The sequence below is a fragment of the Bison bison genome, unplaced genomic scaffold, assembly GCF_000754665.1.
Source record: "Bison bison bison isolate TAMUID 2011002044 unplaced genomic scaffold, Bison_UMD1.0 scf7180017864203, whole genome shotgun sequence".
Classification (NCBI taxonomy): Eukaryota; Metazoa; Chordata; class Mammalia; order Artiodactyla; family Bovidae; genus Bison; species Bison bison.
The window spans coordinates 4,273,819-4,296,643 of NW_011494775.1; the positions used below are offsets into that span (position 1 = coordinate 4,273,819).

Here is a 22,825-nt window from a genome sequence, read left to right on the forward strand (position 1 = left end):
GATGCTTTTGAAGTGTGGTGTTGGAGAAGACTCTTGAGAGTCCCTTGGACTGCAAGGAGATCCAACCAGTCCATTCTGAAGGAGATCAGCCCTGGGATTTCTTTGGAAGGAATGATGCTAAAGCTGAAACTCCAGTACTTTGGCCACCTCATGCGAAGAGTTGACTCACTGGAAAAGACTCTGATGCTGGGAGGGATTGGGGGCAGGAGGAGAAGGGGATGACAGAGGATGAGATGGCTGGATGGCATCACTGACTTAATGGACGTGAGTCTGAGTGAACTCCGGGAGTTGGTGATGGACAGGGAGGCCTGGTGTGCTGCGATTCATGGGGTCGCAAAGAGTCAGACACGACTGACCGACTGAACTGAACTGAACTGAACACACTAAAAGAATTTTTTTCCTATAAAAGAGCATGTGCTTTTTTAGCAACTATAAATAGTATAAGTTTGCCAATCTACAGAATGCTAATGTAGAAGACAGTTCATAATTGCTTACTTCTTGCTTTTCACTAGAAACTGAAGTTTTTAAAGGTTAAGAATCCTAATTAAACTATGTAATTAAAACTACTAAAAAATTTGAAGATATAAGGAGTAGAGATGTATTTTGTTAAGGAAAAAAGACAGTAATTTTGCACAGAAGCTGGTTATTTCTACATGGGAAAGAAAATAAGAGTCAAATTAATATGAATATAGAAAGTTGTAGAGATTTAGAAGAAAAAAAGTCTTTAAGACAGAATTCTATGGGGACTTCACTGGTGGCCCAATTGTTAAGACTGCGCGATTCCACTGCAGCGGGCATGGGTTCAGTTCCTGATCAGGGAGCTAAGATCCCTTATGCTGCAAGGCAAGGCTAAAAACAAAAAAAAACAAAAAAAAAAAAAGAAGAAGAAGAAAAGGGAGAAAGGAATTTATGTGTAATCAGAACTATGATTGGAATAAATTTGAGTAGATAAATTTTAATATTAATGTAAGAGGATACAAAGCCTTACTTAGTTTTATTTCTTTCTCTGTTATGAGGACAAAGTTTCTTAGACTACTGACCTGCTTTTAATACCAGATTGTAAAGTTTCTTTATCTTTTAAGTAATCTGTTACAACTTTCTACATTTGCCTTGGAAATCTAAAGTCACCTGGTTAAGTGAATAAGTATTATTTCACAGTGACCTATGACACTGTTTTTAAAAACTTATTGATATTTCTGACAAAATTCTCAAAGATCAAATTTATATAAAGTTCATTTGACCTCCAGCTAACTTTGAGGTTTTCCAAGAGGGCCCTTGGGGTTCCCCAGTGGCTCAGCAGTACAGAATCTGCCTGCAATGCAGGAGACACAGGAGATGCAGGTCTGATCTCTGGGCAAGGAAGATCCCTTGGAGATGGATATGGCAACCCACTCCAGTATTTTTGCCTGAAAAATCCCATGGACAGAGGAGCCTGGCAGGCTACAATCCATGGGGTCACAAAGAGTCAGACACAACTAAAGCGACTGAGCAGAGCATGGCACAGCAAAAGGGCCCTAAAACACCTTAAGAAAATTATTTTGTTATTAAAGAAAGATATAAAATTAATTAGGCTTATTTGATATGTTAAATTACTTGGGAAGCATTGTCAATGAATGATAAACCTGTTTAAGTTTATATTGTATGCGTAAATTCTATTAATATAGATATTCTAGAAATAATATGGAATACCTAAAAATCTGGTATGTCCTAGTAAATAAAATGTTATCAGCCATAACTCTAGTTATTATCTTAACATATTGTATGTCACAGTAATAACCAAATTCACCTGCCAATTACACTGTAATCAGATCTTTAACCATGCCTTTTAAAATCTTCTGTCATCCACAGACAGTTATTGTTTTATTCTGCTGCTGCTGAAAAAAAAAAAAAGAAGCTTCATCTTCAAGAACACTCACAGAAAGGACTTTCTGACAAGTACAGGTTTCTGACAACTTTCAGGTAATACTGCTGAACTGGTAAGAAATTAAATAGTTATAATGGGAAACCTGTTAACAGAAGTTTAAGATCAAGGATTAGTCACATAGTACTAAGTGCATGATGAATATAATTGGGGGGATTTTTTTTACCAAAATTATTACTGATTTTTAATCTTGTGCTTTCTAAATACAAGGAAACCCTTCCCCTCAAGCTAATTATGACTTACAGCAATTTGATAAATTACACTTTTGTAAGTACAAGTGAAACATTTACCTTTTCTCTCTACTTGATTCCCCCCAAAACTGGAAACTCTTAGGTTCTCAGCAGCCTTATCAGGTGAATAATGAAGATTACCTCCTGGCAGGTGCAGGAATCTCAAGATATTCTGGAAATCTTGAGAAGGGAAGAACCCACCCAAATCTTGGGTATCACAGACTGAATCTTACAGCACACCCTTGATCTGACTTTCTTGGCCTTGAAAGACCTTTAAGAGTTCAATTTGAAATTCCTTATGAAAGTTCCAGCACAGCTGAAAAGAGCCTATATGATCAGTTATACTTATGTAAATAATCAGGCCAAGTTTATTGAAACCAGATTTGTTTTGCAAACAAATTAGCTTTAATCTGGCCATATTTGATGGAAACGAGGGTAATTTTAGAGAGAAAAAAATATATTTCAGTATATGTGCTGCTGAAGAGAGCACTAGAAAAAAATATATTTCAATGCATATTACGTTTTAGTGTTGTCTTTAAGGTTTTTCTATATTTACTGCCTAAAGACTCACTTCCAAAATAACTTTGTTGTTATATTATTATAGAATTTAATTACAACTTAACTGAATTATTAAGAGGACATTCTAAGTTTGTTTCTGGAGTTTATCATAGTAAATTATCTTTGGATGAAGATCAAATCCCCATAACCTGCAACCAGGATATTATGTATATTGGAAAAGACATCAGATTATTATGTGTGTGTGTATATATATATATATATTGGAGAAGGCAATGGCAATCCACTCCAGTACTCTTGCCTGGAAAATTCCATGGATGGAGGAGCCTGGTAGGCTATAGTCCATGGGATCGCAAAGAGTCGGACACGACTGAGCGACTTCACTTTCTTTCTTTCTATAGTTCCTTTTGGAGAAGGAAATGGCAACCCACTCCAGTGTTCTTGCCTGAAGAATCCCATGGACGGAGGGGCCTGGTGAGCTACAGTCTATGGGGTTGCAAAGAGTCGGACACAACTAAGCAACTAACACACACACACACACATATATATATATATATACATATATATATATACAGGATATTATGTATATTGGAAAAGACTCTTTACAGCCACATTGGGAGGGGCCATATCAGGCTATCTCTCCTAAACAGACTTCAGCTCCTATTTCTGACACCCAGCTCTGACTAACTGAGGCCAGCCCTACCAGACCAGGATGAGAAGAAAACATCTGAAGTAGACAGCTGACCCAAAATGCTGGACCAGACTTGTACACTAATTACTTTGAAAACTGCTCACACTTCTGCTTATAAATCAGGTATTTCTTTCTTGGGCTTAATCATATGCCAAGTTTCAAAAGTCAGTATTTTGGGGTGTGGCCAATTACCAATGTCCAGTACTCCTGGGTTACCTTTGTGAATTTCTCCTTTTCAAAGCTCTAATCAGATGGCCCTTAGAAATTTTATTTTAGAAGAAACTTGAGTACCATGCAAGCTACCATCAATATTACTAAATGGGACCCTGTTACCTGGCCAATTTATGACACTTGCTCTGAAACTGGTCACAAAATATATATCATCTCCTTTTTACTAGATGTTAAGTATTGGGTAGCTCCTGATCCCAGTGGATTTATGGAACAAGTTTATGGTCTTGGTTCTCCCTGGGCTGGTTAGGAAGATGCACAACTGGTTTCCTGTGGGCTCAAGGTCACCTACAGGCAGCCTTGGAACAAGGCCCTGCCAATCTGCCTTCAATTTCAGCATGCTGGGTTCAATGTTTTCCAATGGTATGACCATTTAGCTACAGAATTTGCGATTTCCCACTTGGAATATAAGATATCATTACTTACATAGAGGCTTTAACAAAATTTACTGAGTAGGCTTTGAATGATAGTTATTAAAGCCAGTAGCTTGCTCAATTCAGAAGTCTACCTGACGAGAAAAAGTGGTGCTACGGAATTGTAATATGACCTTTGAGATTCTAATTGCTTCCCAAGGGGGAAATTGTGCTGTAATACATACTGAATATTGTGTATTGTATTCAATAGTCTTCTGATATAACTCATCTTGAAAGTTGGGTCCGACTCTTTGCAACCCCATGGACTATACAGTCCATGGAATTCTCCAGGCCAGAATACTGGAGTGGGTAGCTGTTCCCTTCTCCAGGGGATCTTCCCAACCCAAGGATCGAACTCAGGTCTCCCGCACTGCAAGCGGATTCTTCACCAGCTGAGTCACAAGCGAAGTCCAAGAATACTGGAGTGGATAGCCTATCCCTTCTCCAGCGGATCTTCCCAACCCAGGAATTGAACCAGGGTCTCCTGCATTGCAGGTGGATTCTTTACCAGCTGAGCTACCAGGGAAGCCCAACTCATCTTAAGATACATGAAGAATCAGACTTCTACTCTGAATAATCCTCTTCCCAATTTAGGGGACATAACAGGAAAATGGATTGGTTTAGGAGGCTCTGGCTTAAACTTTTAAACTACTGATCACATCTACAGTTCTCTATGAATTAATGAATATGCACAGTGTATGTGACAAGATAAAACTGGCATATATCCTACTAGACAACTTGAAATTAACCATTAGTCCTTGAAATTAACCATCAGTCCTTGCCAGATATCTTACTAGCGTAACTGCCTAAAAGGAAAGAAAGAACCGGCTATTAAGACCCCAACATCAAGGAAAATGATAAACACAGGGCAGGTAAGCCATCACTGTGGCATCGAGGGACCAAATATTTGATAACCTAACGCTTTCTATCAAAAGATGAATCATTAAAGAAGGGAAATTAATGAAGTAAAATTCCTATTTTATGGCAAAACAAGAAAATTTTAAGTATAAATTTTTTCTCTGTCTGCTTGGGACTCCTCCCTTAAGCGTGTAATGTGTATCTGCATTAATCACACATACTTAGGAGATAACCTCCCTTATTAATCTTGTAAAGGGTCATGATGATTCACTACTAGCTCTGTACATGCAGATCTGGATTGTGTAAATTGTCAATACGTCATTTGAAGTACAATCCTTTGTCTCAAAAAGGTATATGACTGTACTTTGACTTCTGACCGGGGAATATTCCTCAGAGCTTTTTAAAAGACTATCTCCCAGGTTATAATCCGCAGGTTGACTGGAATAAATTTTTCCATTTCTTTCTTAGATATTACCCTATTGAATAATTTTATTGTCAACACTATATTTTATTCCAGATGGTTAGGAACATACCATTCATTGCCTAATTGAAAAGACAGATTTTATGAAGAATCTTCTGAGCACACAAGGTGAGTAAGGTCCACTCCGTCCCTGTCCTCAAGAAGCTATGGTCCAAACAGGAAGACAACCAGGTGAGGACAACAGAGAGTAAAATCTTCAGAGGCAACAGGAGTTGGCCCCAGAAAAAGGACTGCCAAGGGCGCCTGCAAAGAAAGGAGCAACATGTGCAACAGCCCGTGGTCATGAAACGGCATTCTGAAAAATCAGTGTGGCACAGCAGAGGCAAGTGATTGTGTCAAGCGTCTGAAGTGAGGCAAGAGGTTAGGACATTAAAAAAAACCTCTTGGGGATTGCAGTAGAGATTGGAAGATACTGGAGTCTACAGCAATAATCCAGGTAAGAAATAATTGACTTAACAGTAGTAGTGGGAATACAGAGATCTTTGAATCAATGAAAACATTTGTAAAAAGTAAAATTATAAGCAAATTTGGGTCATCTGGATAGAAACCAACATCTCACAGCCTAGTACTGCCACAAGATTTCATGGCTCACTCTAATATTTTTATTTATTGTTTCATCACAGGCCATTATGCTAGAGGTCTTTAAGCCAAGTACAGTCAGTGAAAGCCAAGTATCATCAAAATGCACAAAATAAGCAAAAGTCTTACAGTATATCAATGAAGAAAATGAGAAGAATATGCAGTCATAAGACTATAAGGTAGAAAGACAAACACAAAAGAATCTGCTTTGGGCTTCCCTGGTGACTCAGTAGTAAAGAATCCACCTTCCAATGCAGGTGACACAGGTCTGATACCACATGCCTGGGAGTAACTAAGCCCATACAACACAACTACTGAGCCTGTGCTCTAGAGCCCAGGAGCCACAACTATGAAGCCCACTTGCCCTAGAGCCCACGCTCCACAACAAGATAAGCCACCACAATGAGAAGCCTGCAACCAGAGGGTAATCCGCTTGTTCCAATTAAAGAAAAGCCCACGTGCAGCAACAAAGACCCAGCACAGCCTAAAATAATAAATTAATAAATTGTATATAAAAAACGGAAAACAAAAAACACAAGAATATTAAAAAAAAAAAAAGAACCTGCTTTGTAGTAGTCATTATCACAGATCCACTTATAGTGACTTATAATGTAAAAATTGTCTTTTTACATATGTATCAACTTGCAATAGTTTATTAGAATTACAGTAGTAGATATGTAATGAAGTTTTTACCAGTTTTAATTATATTATTTTGAAGTCATTAATAAATTATATAATCTATCAAAATAATGGATCAGCGATTTTAAAGGGGTCCAGAATATACCACTGTGACATAAAAATTATTTTGAGTACAGGCATGAGTTCTGAGAATCTGCCTAAAAGCACTTATCCACCTAAAAGCACAGCCTCCAAAAATAACTCAAAAGAATTAAGTTGTCCCATACCTAAACATACATTGTCACAAAATGATCAAGTCTCCCATTTATTCTACTAAGGACTCATATTTATTTTTCCTAAAAATCATTTTCCATAACTGCTCTTTTCTCTCTCCTCTTCCCCTATTAAGATGGTATGTAAGTCCCAAATTCTGGAGGCATATTTTTATGAACCTTCATAATGCATGAGTAAATTTTGGCTTTTCTCTTGCTATCCTGTCTTTTGCCAGTTTAACTCACAGGCTCCCAGGCACTAAAACTAAGAAGGCAGAGGAAAAATTTTTCTTCTCCCAACAACCTGAAACTAGTTTCATCTTAAAAAAAAAAGAGAAAAACAATAATAGTCACCCAAATGATGTTCTAACATATTAAAAATATGAAGACTAATCAATTTTGGCTTTAGCCAAACAATCCATTGCATTATGTATTAAGTTTGAATTATACTGCTTTTGTTATAATGTTCTTAATTCGTTTTGGTCTTACAATGGTACAATAGCTAAAACATATGGAGTTTATACCTAGTTTTGTATCCGTATATACATTTTATAAAAAATAATTTAACATTGAGGTTGCAAAGAAATATTTAGCACCGACACATAACTTAAAAAAACTGATAAAGGAAACTGAACTGATAGGATTCATGGAATTGAATACGGAGACATAATAAATCTGTGGAACTGATGTGGAATTGAAGAAGGGAAAGAACCAAAAATGACTCCCAGGACTGACCTGTGCAACTCGGCAGATGACAGTGCCATACATTAGGACAGAGGGGGAGAAAAGAACTGGGGAAGGCAAGGAATAACAAAACAGAGAATGAAGAATTATTTTAAATATACTTTAAGTGTCACCAAGAAATTCAAGTGGAACTAGAAAACATCTATTTTCAGCGAAAGAGAGAGGTTTCAGCTTATGATATAACTTTGGAAATCACTGGCATACAGTATTTGATATCACAAGAATTAATAATATCATGCAGGGAGTAAGTACAGAGTAAAAAAAGAGCCAGCCTCAAAAACCATGTGAAATAATACATGTTTACTGTTAATTTTTAAAATGCTATTTATTATGTATTTATTTTTACTGCGCTGGGTCTTCACTGCTACACACAAGTTTCCTCTCGTTGCGATGCTTGGGCTTCTTGCTGCAGTGGCTTCTCTTGATGCAACTTGCAGGCTCGAGAGCACGGGCACAGTAGTTGTGGCACACAGGCTCAGCTGCTCCGAGGCATGTGGACTCTTCCCCAGACCAGGGATCGAGCCTGTGTTCCTTGACTGGCAGGTGGTTTCTTGGCCACTGGGCCACCAAGGAAGTGCATATTGTTTTGTTTTGTTTTGTTTAGAAAGGAAGAAAAAGAAGGGAACTAGGTTAGAAAGCTCCAAAGATCACCAACATTTTAGGAAAAAGAGAGCAATTAGAACAGAGGAACGAAAAATATTTTTTGTAACTTAATAACCAATAAATCAGAGAAGGCAATGGCACCCCACTCCAGTACTCTTCCCTGGAAAGTCCCATGGATGGAGGAGCCTGGTGGGCTGCACTCCATGGGGTTGCTAGGAGTCGGATACGACTGAGCGACTTCACTTTCACTTTCATGCATTGGAGAGAGAAATGGCAACCCACTCCAGTGTTCTTGCCTGGAGAGTCCCAGGGACGGGGAGCCTGGTGGGCTGCTGTCTATGGGGTCGCACAGAGTCGGACACGACTGAAGCGAATTAGCAGCAGCAGCAGCAACCAAAAAATTATTTGTGGCCTTATTAAGGGCAGTTTTGGTGGATGTATAAAGTAGAAGCCAAATTAGAAATTATATTAAAGAAACAAATGAGAGATTAAAATAAATGCAGGTGACTGCTTCTCAATCACCCAACCAGAAGCTTCAGAAACAAAGAGAACCTAGGTTCTACGTTTATAAATTCCTATTTCATACTTGATGGAATCTCAGAACCTAAACTAGTAAAATTTATGGTCTAAATTTTACTACTGTTCAGGTACTGGTGATTCTCACAGAATTACTTAATGAATTTATTCATATTACTTCAGAATAAACTTTATGAACTTTAGAATCCACTGATACATAAAAATGATACTCCCAGAATGGTTTCCCCTAACATTCCAAGTAAACCAAAGACTTGAGATCTTATATTCTTAAACAACTCATTCACCAATCCATTCAGTAAATATATGCATGTGCTCAGTTGCTCAGTCATGTCTGACTCTTTGTGACTTTATGGACTGAAGCCTGCCAGTATCCTCTGTCCATGGGATTTTCCAGGCAAGAATACTGGACTAGGTTGCCATTTCCTCCTCCAGAGGATCTTCCAACCCAAGAATTGAACCTGCGTCTCCTTCATTGGCAGGTAGGTTCTTTACCAGTGAACCACCAGGAAGCCCCAGCAATATACAATGAGCTACTACTTGCCAGGGACAGTTTACACTTTCTACCTACCATTCATGAATTCAGTTGACTAAACCAGTTCAAATTAATTCAAGGCTCTCTTGATTATGGTTCCATTAGTTATGGTGTCCTACATGAAAGTAAGTAAAAGTTACAGAAAAGTAACCAAATATTCAAAACATTGTGCTTTAGACAGCAATGTTTTACTTAACTTTTGAAAAGTTCCTTCTGTGTATGTGCTTTCAAATACAAAAGATTTGGAGGACAAGTCCAGTATAGAGAGAGAAAAAAAAAAATGATTTGGCACCTCTCCCTGTACATCAAAATACACTCTGATCACTTACAGTTGACCAATTGACACTATAAGTACAACAAATGGATGCTACTGCATGAGGACAACTTGTGGATCAGTGACTAAATGTAATGGCTTTAAAGAAAGCAACAAAAGGGGCAAGAGCAAATGCTAACAATCAAAGTGGGGGTACTGGCAATTTCAAGATGTACAAGATATTCATGAGATGTGATGCTGAAATAGCAAAGAAATGGACTCAATACTAACAAAAGTTGAGGGTCTGGTCATGTATGAATTATAATCCAAAGGAAACTATGCTGGGTGGCAATTTCAAAAAATATCAGCAAGTATTTACTCTAACTATATATATCCACCTCATAAAGAAACTAAAGAAAAGGTTCTGTTCCTTGATCCAGGCATAACCACCAGGCAAGCTGAATAAATAAGACTTTCAAGTTTAAATCTAGGTTCCACAATATATCAGCTGTATAACCTTGAATGAGTTGCTTGACCACTCATCTTCATTTCCTGGTCAGTAAACCTAACAGTTCTCATATCACAGGGCTGTTATGAGGATTAAATGAAATGATGCTTATAATGCAACCTACCACAATGACTAGGAATAGAGTAAGTACACGATAACTGCTAATTCTTATTGTTACTATTCTATGTCTTTAGGAACTCCCAGTCTATCAGCAAAGTCCAAACAGAAGCTCAATGTAGTAAGTTCTATTAAGTGTAGTAAGTTCCAGTAAGTGCTGGAGTGGATTGCCATTTCCTTCTCCAGGGGATCTTCCTGACCCAGGGATGGAACCCGGGTCTCCCACATTGCAGGCAGATGCTTTACCGTCTGAGCCACCAAGGAAGCCCGTAGTAAGTTCTATTAGAGGTGGGCAAAGCCTTATGGGCTTCCCTGGTAGCTCAGACAGTAAAGACTTTGCCTGCAGTGCAGGAGATACGGGTTGAATCCCTGGGTCAGGAAGATCCCCTGGAGAAGGAAATGGCTACCCACTCCAGTATTCTTGCCTGGAGAATCCCATGGCCAGAGGAGCCTGGCAGGCTATAGTCCATGGAGTCACAAAGGGTTGGACATGACTGAGTGACTAAGCCTGCACACGTGCAGTCTTGTAGGACTCCAAAGTTACTGTGCCCACTGAAAACATTAAAAGGAACTCAGCCACAACAATCAGTGTTAGAGATCACATGCCAATTTTAGTCTCAGCACTAAAGACTTCATATGGGACTTCCTTCCCTGGTTGCACAGTGGATAAGAATCTGTCTGCCAGTGCAAGGGACAAAGGTTCAATCCCTGATCTGGCAAGACCCCACATGCCTTGGAGCAACTAAGCCCCTGCACCACAACTGCTGAGCCCACACACCCTAGAGCCTGTGCTCCACAACAAGAGAAGCCATTGCAATGAGAAATCTGTGCACCACAAGGGAGTAGCCGCAAACAGAGGAAAAGCCCACACAAATCAAGGAAGACCCAGCGCAGCTAAAAATAAATAATAAAAAAATTTTTTAAAGACTGCCTATATTAAAAATACACAATCATAATTATGGTTTACCTCATAAAAACTAAAAGAGATTTACATTTCTGCCATGCCTAAAATAGAGATACGAGCACAAGTCTAGCATTTAAACTGATGACTAACCCAATACATCACATTCTACTATGTTTCAGCTGACAATATCAGACACAACTTGGTGACTGAACAACAACATATATAAAAATCCACAGAAAATTTCACCAGAAAGAAAACAGTTGAAAATGAGCTCAAATCTTAGAATGAACAAGTCAATAACATGTTTAGTGAACTAAACTGCAAATACCCAATTCTAAAATCATTCAATAAAACTGGTAATTTCTTAAATGTGCTAGACACCACATGAGTCTGCTGGAGAGAAGATGATGTGCAAAAACAGATATTCTTGCCCTTATAGGACTTACAGTCTAGAAGGAAAACATATTATTTTATAAAATTATAATGTAACAGGGGAATGAATCTCAGTGGAACAGAAAATGTAGAATATTCTTCTCATTCTTAACCTATAAGGGGAAAAGTTGAGTATTACATAAATATTACAAAAAATGTTAATAAAACTACAGTTTCTAACTGCCTTGACAAATTGACTCAAATAGTCAACAAAGGAGCTAATTACAAGCGGGAGTCTTGATTTGCTTTTGGTCTTTATTATATGGTAATCAGGTGAAAATCTGCCAGATTACGTAGTCTTGCAGTTTCACTATCAACTTCTGCAAAGGAAATGAGTGCACCCAAATCTACACAGAGACTGAGAAAAACCATCTAGTCACCTTTTGGGTTGTAGTGCAATGTAACAATCAACCACAGAAAGCAATGTCCAGATGTGTGAGGTATTCTGTGATACAGCAACACTATACAATACGAAAGTAAGTTACAGAAAAACAAAAGAGTTGACTATTCAATCAACTTTTAAATTACAATCTTAAAAAAAATGGAAGATCCAACTAAACTGTAATGCATAATTTAAGCATGCTACATTAAACCTAAAGCATGAGAATTCAATAGTATTTAAGCAGCAATAAGTGCCTAGAAAGAGTTAACCAAAAAAAATTAGATCTAGCACTGAACTTTTTTTTCACCTTTTAGAGAAATATCCTTCCCTCCAATTCTCCACCACATCCCTACTCTCTTTATTATTAGTGGAGTGAACAATGTGAACAATAACAGAACCCAATGCAGGATATTAGCCATTTTACTGAGAATACTTTTATAAAAAAACTTTAGAAATTGGGTTTATAAAAAGAATGTCAAAGTTATATCTTAACAAGGGTGTATACCATATGACCCAGCTATTCTACTTTTACGCATTTATCAAAGAATACAAAAGCACTAATTCAGAAAGATCTATGTACCCCTGTGCTGACTACAGCATTATTTACAGCAGCCAAGTATGGAAATAACCTAATTGTCCATCAATGGATGAATGGATAAAGATGTGATAGACAGACACACACACAATGGAATATTAATATAATTCAGCCATAAATAGAATGAAATCCTGCCATTTGCAAGAACATGGATGGAACTTGAAGGTACTATGCTAAGTGAAATAGGCAAAGAAAGATAAATACTATATAATTTCACTCATATTTAGAAGCTAAAAAAACTAAGTGAACAGACAAAATAAAACAAAAACTCACCAATACAGAGATCAGACTAGTGGTTACCAGAAGGGGAGGGGGTTGGGGAAATGGGTGAAGGGGTCAACTGTATAGTGATGGATGGTAACTGGACCTGTGGTGGTGATCACTGTGTGGCATATACTGATGTTGAATTATAATGCTGTACACTTGAAGTTTATTTTCTAGAAAGTGGGGGTACATATTTGCAATCCTATGACTTCCTTCCCTATCTGACTCCCGAATTGGCTCTGAGCAAGCTATGTACATGGACTCCTTTTTTATTTTCTTTTATAATCCTAAGGACAGAACTGGAGCATGCAACAAATGTCCGTTGAACTGGATCAAATCAACATAGTGACAATATCTCCGTACAGTATACACAATGGCTACAGTGCTTTACCATTTCAAAATTATCAAAACTATACTTACATATAAGTTTGCAAGCATATTTGCAGGATTTACCACTTAAAGCTCGTGTAAAAGTGCAACTTAAAGAAGGAGAAAACACAGTCATATGGCATCTTGCTTAAGTTTTGGCCTTAACGTCTTAAAATAATTTCATCCTCAGTGAAAATGTAACTAAATAGCCTAGAATAAAAAAATAGTTTACATAATCTGTTACCATAAGTTTGAGGAAAAACGATTCAATTTAATACCATTTCAGTGCTTACTCTCACTTATTCTTGCTACTGCCTACATACCTGCCTACTCATAGACATTTTTAAAAGTCTTTTGGAGCCTTCTTTGTAAAGAAAACAGTAGTCTCTAAAAACAATATAAATTAGCTATTTTAGTCAGTGGCTATTTTCTCGAACTTCACAGCAATCTTAGATTTCAATGGGAAACTGAAGCATTTTAATATTCTACTAGTTTTGTTTCCAAGAACTAAAGATTTATAAGTAAACTGGTAACCTGGAAAACTGTTGGGAGAACATCTGTCTTTATTACAAGTTCTTAAAGAACTTAGCAAATCACAACATAGGACAATTTAAAGAATCCTACAAAGAGTATAAAATTAGAAGACATCTTCGCACCGAATGACAAAGTATAGTGCCACATGTACACTCTGGTCAGAGGTTCAGAGACTTTGCGTCCAACCACTTTCCAGTGATGTAACTACCTCTGGAAATCAAACAAGAGATCCTCCCGTTCTAAAGCTGAAAAACTGAACAGGTGGCCTAGGTACAATTCGGGGAAGGTTCAGGGAGAGAGGAGCAGGCTCTAAAGAGGAAAAGCATAATCCTCCATTCATCTCCGCAGATTCACACTGAGTACGACCCTCACCCTAATGCAGGCCCGAGGGGACCGAAATGAATCAGACCCGAAACCTTGCTCTCCAGAAGACGCAGGTGAAGGGGAGCGGAGAAAAGGGGCACATAAACAGATCCCATGAGCCTTGCATGCGAGTTCTGAGATACAGACGGAATCTGTGTTCTTTACCCATGTATACCCAGGGCGTTATATACAGCAAGTGCTCAGCAACTGTGTGCTGCACGAAAGAATAAACAAACATGAAACACTAAGACCAGTCGCGGTCCCTGTGGCTCAGCCTCCCAGCTCCAGGCGCTATGACCCTGGCAGGGAAGTCACTCTCGCCTACTGTCCCCTCAGACGCAGGCAACCACCAAAGGTTAACTCGGGCCGGGGCCCAAACTTCGCCTTCCCCAACTCTCAACACCCAGAGGCACTTACCATTCGTGTAGGGAGACCCCGAGGCCGAGGCGGCCCCGTTCTGGGCCTGGAGGCCGGTGGAGGAGCCGCCAGAGGCGGGTATCCCGTGCTGGGACATGACGACGACGTTTATAGGGGTCTGGTCGGGGTCTGCGACAGCCCCAAGCCGAGAGTTGAAAAACGACGGCTGGAAGCCAGGGAGGGGGCTAACGACTTAGGACTGGAGGCGGGATAGAGAGAGAACAGCGCAAGGAGCCCTACGCATGGCGCCGCATTCTCCCCGGTCCGCAGGCGGTCAGAGCTTGGCCTGGGTGGCGAGGCTTGGGTGTCAGGCCGGTGGGGCCGAGAACGCCGGGTTGGAAAGCAGCAGCCAAGCGGAGAGAGACCGAGGGAGGCCCCGGCCGGAACTGCCTGTCAGCCGCTGGGCGCGCAGGCGCAATCGGGACACGTGGCACTTCCGGCTCCGGCCTCGCCGCGGCAGCTGCAGTCGGTGAGCTCTTCTCCCCCGCGGGGCTGCCCTGAAGCCACCTGACAGCTCCGGGTGTCCCGGCCCGAAGGACCGTGCTCGGCCTCTCCTGCCACGTCACTGACTCTCACCGTCGGCCGGAAGTGACGTGTGTCACCGATACGGAAATCCCCGCCGTCGTGAACGCGGCAAGGCCGGGATCTGAGGACAGTCAGGGTTTCAGTGCAGCTTTGGAGGGGTGGGACTGACAGTTCTCCAGTTTTTGTGAAGATTACCTGAGAGGACAGACTTCATTGTCCTCTGTTGAGACTAAACCTCGGGTAGCTGAACCGATTAATGTTCATCACGATATTTCATTTCACATTTCATCATATTCCAGGTCTAAATTGTAAGGGATTTTTTAAAAAAGGTTAATTAGGTATAAGTGTTCAAAGTAATCGAATTGGAGGCCTTTGCTTTTTGACCTGAAGATTCAAAAGTAATTTTAATTTTGAAACTCGCTGATTCATACAGCAAGTCCTGCCAAAGTCCATTAACATATTTAAATGGCAATTTTATTTCCTCTTCCAAGAGTTTACAGTAAGGTACAACATTCAGACTTCCTTTCTAGGCAAGGTGACTTCTTTTTTCTTGCAAGTAGACTTTTTTTTTACTTTTGAGACTAAAGGGAGGTAGAATGATTAGAATGATTAGACAACATAGTTAATGACATCAGTGATCATATTAGCCACCTTCCTTATACTTCGGTTTTTCCTGTTCTGAGCTGATGATAAAACCCTTCTTTATAGATTTGTATTGTTGACGAAAATGTCATGCCAAGGGTTTCAAAATCTGTGAAAGATGAAATACATCTTAACTCATTTAATATCAAATGCCTACTATGGAATGTTATATTACATACAAAAAGAGTAAGAACTAAACTGCTGTGAGAGGCCCGAAAACAGAATTCAAATAACTACCTTTTAACTTTTATCTTTTTTTTAACATTTGCCTCAGATATGTAAAAATGTGTCTGCTGTGCATGAAATTGAAAAATTCAATTCCTTTGTACAAGATACAAATACAAAGTCTTTAGGATGAAGATGATACTTTTGGTCAAAATGTTTTTAGCTTAGGGCCCCATAACAAAAATCCCAAAGCATAGGTCCCAAGACCACTGGAAAAGATACACAATCACAAGCCTCTCAATGGTTTTAAGATACATAAACACCAGTCTATTTTCTGAGAAAATAGACCTCAGAAACTGAACCTCCCTGAGCTTAGACAGAAAATCAGTGTTATCTTCAAAAGAGCAAATCCTTAAGCCTGGACTCAAACTTGCATTAGTTTAACTTTTTTTTTATGCAACATTTTAATGATCTTGGTTTACTAACCTTGGCATCGGAGTTTGATTTGGTTAAATCAAGTTTTCTTTGGACTTCGTTCTGTTTAAGCAATATCTCTGTTCAGCAAAAAAAAAAAAAAGCAACAACTGATGAAGAAGAATTAGCCATTTTTAAAAAGCAAATAACCTCTGGTTCAATCAGATTAAATAAACATAAATAATTTGCTAATAAGTAAACAATGCTTTTTCTGAAATGTGTCCCACCCCTATGTATCCCTGTTGCTATTATCACCCCCTGTCCAAAAACAAAAACAAAAAACAAAACTATGGTTACATCTTTCAAGTGTTTTTTACATTTTCAATGTAATCAGCTTTAAAATATTGACGGAAAAGGCATTGTTTGTCATCTGCACACCCTGAGGAACAGTAGGAAAGTAAGTTTAAGTAACTGAGGTGAGAAAACATATTTAAACAGGTAAGTGCTTTTCATATTTAAATATTTTCCACACAGTGCCAAAGTGCCAAATCCTCTGGCTTCTTAAAGTGTGGCCACATAAACTTTATGGAAAAATTATTAGTACTATTACCAGTTGTTAAAGGTATTGATATTTCTTTGATCAGTTATTGTATCTACTCTATATTACCATACACTTTTATAAACTAATGTCAATAATATATTCTACTTTGTAATCCTTGATTTCCAGAACAACAGGACCCTTCTACCACATATGCCTCTCCACATACCTATGTATCACATTTTCTGTACATTATTTTCAGAGCCTTCAACCCTGTTCAAGAAAATTATAAACAATAAAATAAGTGACACAAAAGTGTTTCAGTAAACAGACAGCATTATACTAAGAATATTTCATTGACTTTGATTCCTTATTTAGACCCAAAAAAGGGAGATGCATTCCTAATAAAATTTGCTGATGTGCAGAAGTAGACTTAGGCTCATGCCAGCCTAAGTCCACTTTGCCTGCCTGCTCATAACTACTGAACTGTCAGCTGATAAGCAGGATCAATTCTGCTTATTTTTCAGGATAATGGAAATTATTTTAGGTCTTCTAGTTATTTTTTAAAATTTGTTCTGTTTCAAACAAAGAACTAGTTTCAATTACAAATAGCAGGTTTCTTTTGAAACTGTCTTATGGTTCCACTTTAGAAATAGTTCCTTTGGCTTCATTTGCCTCTCACAGGACATCTGTTTGTATCTGAAGTCAGTGATTCTGAAGGTACAAGTTCAGTTATTCCACACCAAGACAGTAAATTGCTTTCTTTGAAAACTTCAGTTTTATGTAGTTCTCACTGCCCAATCTAGTTAGTTTTCATCATCTCACACTTGAACTATTGGGATGGTCTTTCTGCTTTCAGTCTCTCCCACCCATCCTTCATGTTGAACTGAGCTCCGAAGTACTGATACCATTTTTATTTTCCTATACCTCTAAACTTGTAATTTATCCCTTTGCCTGCTCCATCAAGTTAAAGTTTCTCTGCATGAGTTTTCTCTTCTCATTCTGAGTAAAATCCAAAGTCCGACTCGTAGCCTTTAAGGCTTCAGATCGCTCAGCCAGCCTTGTTATCTTTCTCATCATCTTCTACACTCCCTCTCACTCACTACTCCAGACACACTATTAGTTTTTTTTTTTAGACCTAAAGAGACAACACTGTACAAAGAATATTTCATTGACTTTGATTCCTTATTTAGGAATAAGGAATCTCTCTAGGCATACAAGCACAAGTCTGCCTTAATTCTTATTTCCATTACCTGGGATGTTCTTCCGCAAGACACTCCTCCAGCTCAATCACTCACCCTTTCTTTAGTCAAATGATACTTTATGGTGAGGCCTTTTCTGAACACCCTGTACAACAGCATACTCTCCTTGCTGACTTTTTATCCCTCCAACCCTCCTTTTTTTTTTTTTCTTCACAGCACTTACCAACATTGTTATATATTTGTGTTTATGCTTATCTTTCTTCGATGGAATAAAATTCTATATACCTCATGACAGTTTTAAGGTAATCGTATTGATTTCATGTCTGTCTGCTTGGTTAGACCATAAGAGAAACCAGGGCCTGTGTCCTGTTCAACTCTGTATTCTCAACACATGGGGCCTCACACTTAACAGGTGTTCAATAAACATTTTTGAATGGATAAATTTAAAGTGTCATCTCTTCCAATCTTCTATTTGGAATATTTTGACTCTCATTTGTTCACTACTCTAAGTTCCTATTGCACTTGGAGACTAAATCACACCACTAGCACTTATTTCTGAAGTATCATGTTCTCTAATTCTTTTATTCTTAACTATTATGCCACATTGTGTCCCATCTGATACTGACCTGTAGTGTAGCTGAAATACTGTCAGCGTCTGGTCAGACCTTATCTCCTCTGGGTAGCTGGTACAATATCAAACGCCAACTCTTTCCTTATATATCTCTCTGTCCCTGCCTATCCACACATACTCTGGCACCATGTTATCAGAAATATGAAATATAAATTCCCTTCTAAACTATATTTTCACCATATTCTCTACTGGATGACCTCACCAGCTCCTTCATTAATTGGTTTCTTCATTCATTCAACAAATACTTTTTAAATGCCTTCCATATGACAGGCACCAAGAAAAAAACAGAACAGGACAGACAGGGTCTCTTCCTTCTGTGGAGTTTTCAGTGGAGGAAATGCAATAAAAATGTAAATAAATATATCTTTTTAAATTTTGAACTTAATAAGTGCTGTTGAGGTCCTAGTAGTAAGATAGAGACTAGGAAGCAGGGACTTGATGTGGATAGAAAGGTTAGGACATGAGGCGACATTTAAGCTGTGATCTAAAGGACAAGGAAGTTAGCTATACAAAGGGAGAATATGGGGAGAAGTAGGACTCTGGGCAAAGGGAACAGCACCTACAAGAGCTCAGAGACAGGAATGAGCTTGCTGTGGTGAGCAAGACAGAGTGGCACAAGAGGAGATTGGAGAAATATAGGAGGCAGAGCAGCAAGAGCCTTATAAGGCATTGTAAAGACTTTATAGACTTTGGGAAGCAACTGAAGAATGGTAAACTAGAGTAATTAAATTCATGCTTTAAAATGAATGCATCAAAAAATCAATCCAACTGCTGTGAAGATAACCAATCAATGGGGAAAGAAGAGTTGCTGCAGTAACCCAGCCACAGATGATAGTGACCTGCAGTAAGGTGGTTGTAGGGGAGATAGAAGCAGACTCACTAAGCCAGGTTAAAACTTGGAACTTTGATATTTCCTTTACTTTTGCTACCAACATGTAACCCATCGCGTATAGGTTCTGACTTCTACAATTTCTCAGAGCTGACTCTCTATTTCTTTGTTCCCAGTGACCCAGCACTGCCCCATATTACCTCTCAACTCTGTGACTGCAGCTGTCTCATCTCCTCTAATCTAATCTAAACTAATCTCAGTTTTCAGTCCTTACCTGCTCCAATACAACCCACACATGGCTGCCAGAGCAAACTTTCAAAAATATGATTCTGACCCTGTTCCTGTTTTGCTCAGAACCTCCATAAGGCTCTATAGTTTGGGAGTCTACATCCCTGGTAGTCCAGTGGAAAGCTATTTAGTCAAAGCATAATACTTGCCTAGAGCTTTTCCTATCTCTGTTCCTTTCTGAATGTTATTCTCACATTATGATATTATCCCTGCTGGATATTAATCCCCATTTTACATATGTAGTAACTGAAACTTCAAGTGGTTAATAATGTTAGAACCATAATCTGTAGCTGTACTCTATTAAAATACAGTCATTAAAATTAATGATTTAGAAGAATACTTGATTACATTGAAATGTTTTTAATTTTAAATGTTTTACAAAACTGTTCATAGTATGATTATAATCTTATAAAACTGTATCTGTGAGGTGTGACAGAGGGTGATTTTTGTTTCCATTTTTCTTGACTTTCCAAACTTTTTAACCATGACTGTGTATTACTTTTATCATGATAATAGTCATCAAAAAGCTCAAGGTTAAACATCTTACATATCCTGTAGGGCTCTCCTCAAACACTGATATCTCCTGCCTCTCCACTCCCTCACCCCTACCAGAAGTGTGTAGTTTGTTATCCTTTCTCTCCTACCTTCTTTTATAGTCAGTTGTGAATTAACACATCTCCCAGCCAAATCAAAAGGTCCTGGAAGAAAGAGACTGTCTTGCTTATTGTCATTCCCCTATTCCTAATTGATTTACAATCTATTGCTGAAGTCAGCAGGAATCATAATTTAGATTTCTATCTAAAGGCTAACTCAAATGCCAAGGATATCAGGAATATCTTTTCAAATTCTGGAAAAGAGGTGTGGCGTAATCTTGAGAAGCCCAGTGAAGTGCCTCAAGCCACTTAAAAGTATTTACTGTCGGAGGAGAAAGTCTCAAGAGGGAGACGACATATGTATAATTATGGCTGATTAGCATTGTTGTTTGGCAGAAACCAACACAACACTGTAAAGCAATTATCCTCCAATTTTTTTAAAAAAGTATTTATTAAACCAAACTGAAGACTAGATCAGTGGAAAGGAGAATAAAGGGAAACCCAGACTAGAACAGCAGGCTCCTCCAACTTAGACCAATGGACTCCAGGGAAATTCTTTAACCCTCTGAGGACAAAAATGTACCTAAGAGTCCTTTATATTATGAATGAATCACTTGCTCGAATGTATTCAGCACCTATAGTATGCCAAGCACTGAAAATATGTTCAACAGGAGAAAAGGCAGATAGGGTTCTTGACCTAAGGAAGCTGATAGAATGCCTGTTGGGGAGGCTATAGATAAATAATCGTACATTTTAATTGTAAAATTATAAGATAACTTCAATCAATCATAAGATAAATTGTACAGTTGCTGTGGAAACCTGAAATAAAGGGCTTAACTGAATCTGAGAGGGAGTCTGATGAGAGAGCTATTGGTGCTGAGACCTGAAGAGTGTGTAGGAGTTAGCCGGGTGGAGGGAGATACCTGCGGAAGCAGTTCTGGCAGAAGGAATGACAAGTGAGAAGTGAGTACCAATGGAGTAAGTCATTTTCCTGAGGCTGGGATGAAAGAGGGGGAGATCCAGCAGAGCCAGTAATAGGTTTGTTGGGAATCTATCGAATAACTGCTTCAGTCCCCAAGCACCTCCTTGTTCTGTCTGCATCACCGAGAAAGAATCCTAGGCTTGGGAGCAATCTTGGAAGCACTGCCATCACTGCAAGCACTGCCATTTTCATTCAAGGCACCCGAGTATTCCTATTTGAATAAATTTAAGAAAAGTAACATCCATGAGCAAAAAAACAGCGGAGTCAAGACAGTCTTAAAGATCAACATTCATTAGCAAAGAACGACGGAGTAAAGATAGCCTTATTGAAAGCTCAACACATTATCTAGCACATTACATTTTGTAAATTACTTGTTGAACTCAAGAAAACAGGTGCACTTTGAAAATGTAATTAAAAAAAAAGAAAAGAGGGTGTCACGTATAATTCCCCCAAGCTAAGAACCGGTGTTACCCTCTCTGCCTGCAACTCCTTCAGGCCTGTGTGGGCAGCAGGTCCCAGCTCGGAGCGCACTCAGCCGCGGGACTGTCCGCGGAACCGCCGGAAGGCGGAACTGCAGGCGCGCGGCACTGCTGTCCTGCGAACCTTCGGGAGTGAAACACCCGCCGGCCCGGAAGGAGCTAACGTGAACTACGGCCGCGGCAGCCATCGCTCTTTGCGGTTGGGTGTCGGAGTGAATACGGCCGACTCCAAGCAAGGAATTGCGTTTTCTCCAACCGCAGGTAAGTGGCGGCCTCTCGTCCCGGGAGAACTGGCGGGCGGCAGCTGTCGATCCCGGGGAAGGAGCGCCTTTGGGGCTGGGCCCACTAGATGCCCCTTCCTATAGCAGGGCGGGGAAGGGGCTCCTGTTTTTCGCCCTGGAATCTGGCGGCGGGAAAGACGACAGGTTCCTTTCGTGTTTCGCGGGGCCACTCTGACGACCATCTGGAAAGGACACCGCTGCTGTCAAATGGTGGTTATTTCAGGAATCAAAGAGATGACTCTGAACTGCAGCCAAGCCCTTCCTTGCCCTTAGCCTCAATTTCCTTACCAGGTAAGGTGAAGGCTGCGGGGATCATTGACAGCTCAGAGGCAGTGACGCGACGTGTTGTTTTCAACTCTCCCACATAGTGTGGAGACAAATCGAGCTTTCCCTACTACTAGTAGTTAACGTTTTCCCATTGCCCAAGTCCCAGTTGAGTGGGGAAAAGATACACTATACTCTTGGGGGAAAACTGCAATTATTTACAGACTGTCCCAAGAGTCTCCAACAAGGTTTAAATTCTGACTTTGACAACAGCTGAAACTCTTGACACCGTTGACCAAAAGAACCAAACTCTTAAGGAATTTTAAGGTATTAGGTACATAGGACACAATGAGCTGAAGAAATACTTTTAATTTGAAAAAGTAAACCTATTATTAGTTGCACATTTTTATCTCACATTGAAGACTGTCCTGCGTTTTTTATTTGCATCACTATTTCAGTACTTTAAAGGTTGTAAAAAGAAAATCTAATAATTTTAGGGGTGGGCATTTAAAAGCAGTCTTACTTTGAAACATTCAACATCGTCAGTGTCCAGACTTTTAGTATGGACATTGGCCCTCCTTATCCATGGATTCTGTTTCTGAGGATTCAAGAATGGATGGAAAATATTTGG

General features: G+C 39.3%; 2 protein-coding genes across 5 annotated transcripts in view; one reads left to right on the forward strand and one right to left on the reverse strand.

The window, feature by feature from the left end:
* SEC24A (SEC24 family member A) overlaps window positions 1-21,726 on the reverse strand; it is an 80,455-nt gene extending 58,729 nt beyond the window's left edge. Inside the window, exons 1-4 of one of the 4 annotated variants that reach the window (XM_010844500.1) lie at window positions 21,642-21,726; window positions 16,875-16,918; window positions 16,180-16,247; window positions 14,362-15,467 (exon numbers count right to left, since the gene is read on the reverse strand). In XM_010844500.1, coding sequence (XP_010842802.1) covers window positions 14,362-14,458 — 97 coding nt within the window. In that variant the 5' untranslated portion in view covers window positions 14,459-15,467; window positions 16,180-16,247; window positions 16,875-16,918; window positions 21,642-21,726. The other 3 variants (XM_010844501.1, XM_010844503.1, XM_010844502.1) reach the window with 3 other exon arrangements.
* Window positions 21,727-21,796: 70 nt separating this feature from the next.
* Window positions 21,797-22,825, forward strand: part of SAR1B (secretion associated, Ras related GTPase 1B) — a 32,827-nt gene continuing 31,798 nt past the window's right edge. Inside the window, exon 1 of the mRNA XM_010844505.1 lies at window positions 21,797-21,910. The gene's annotated coding sequence lies outside the window, so the exon portion shown is untranslated. The remainder of the gene's footprint in view (window positions 21,911-22,825) is intronic.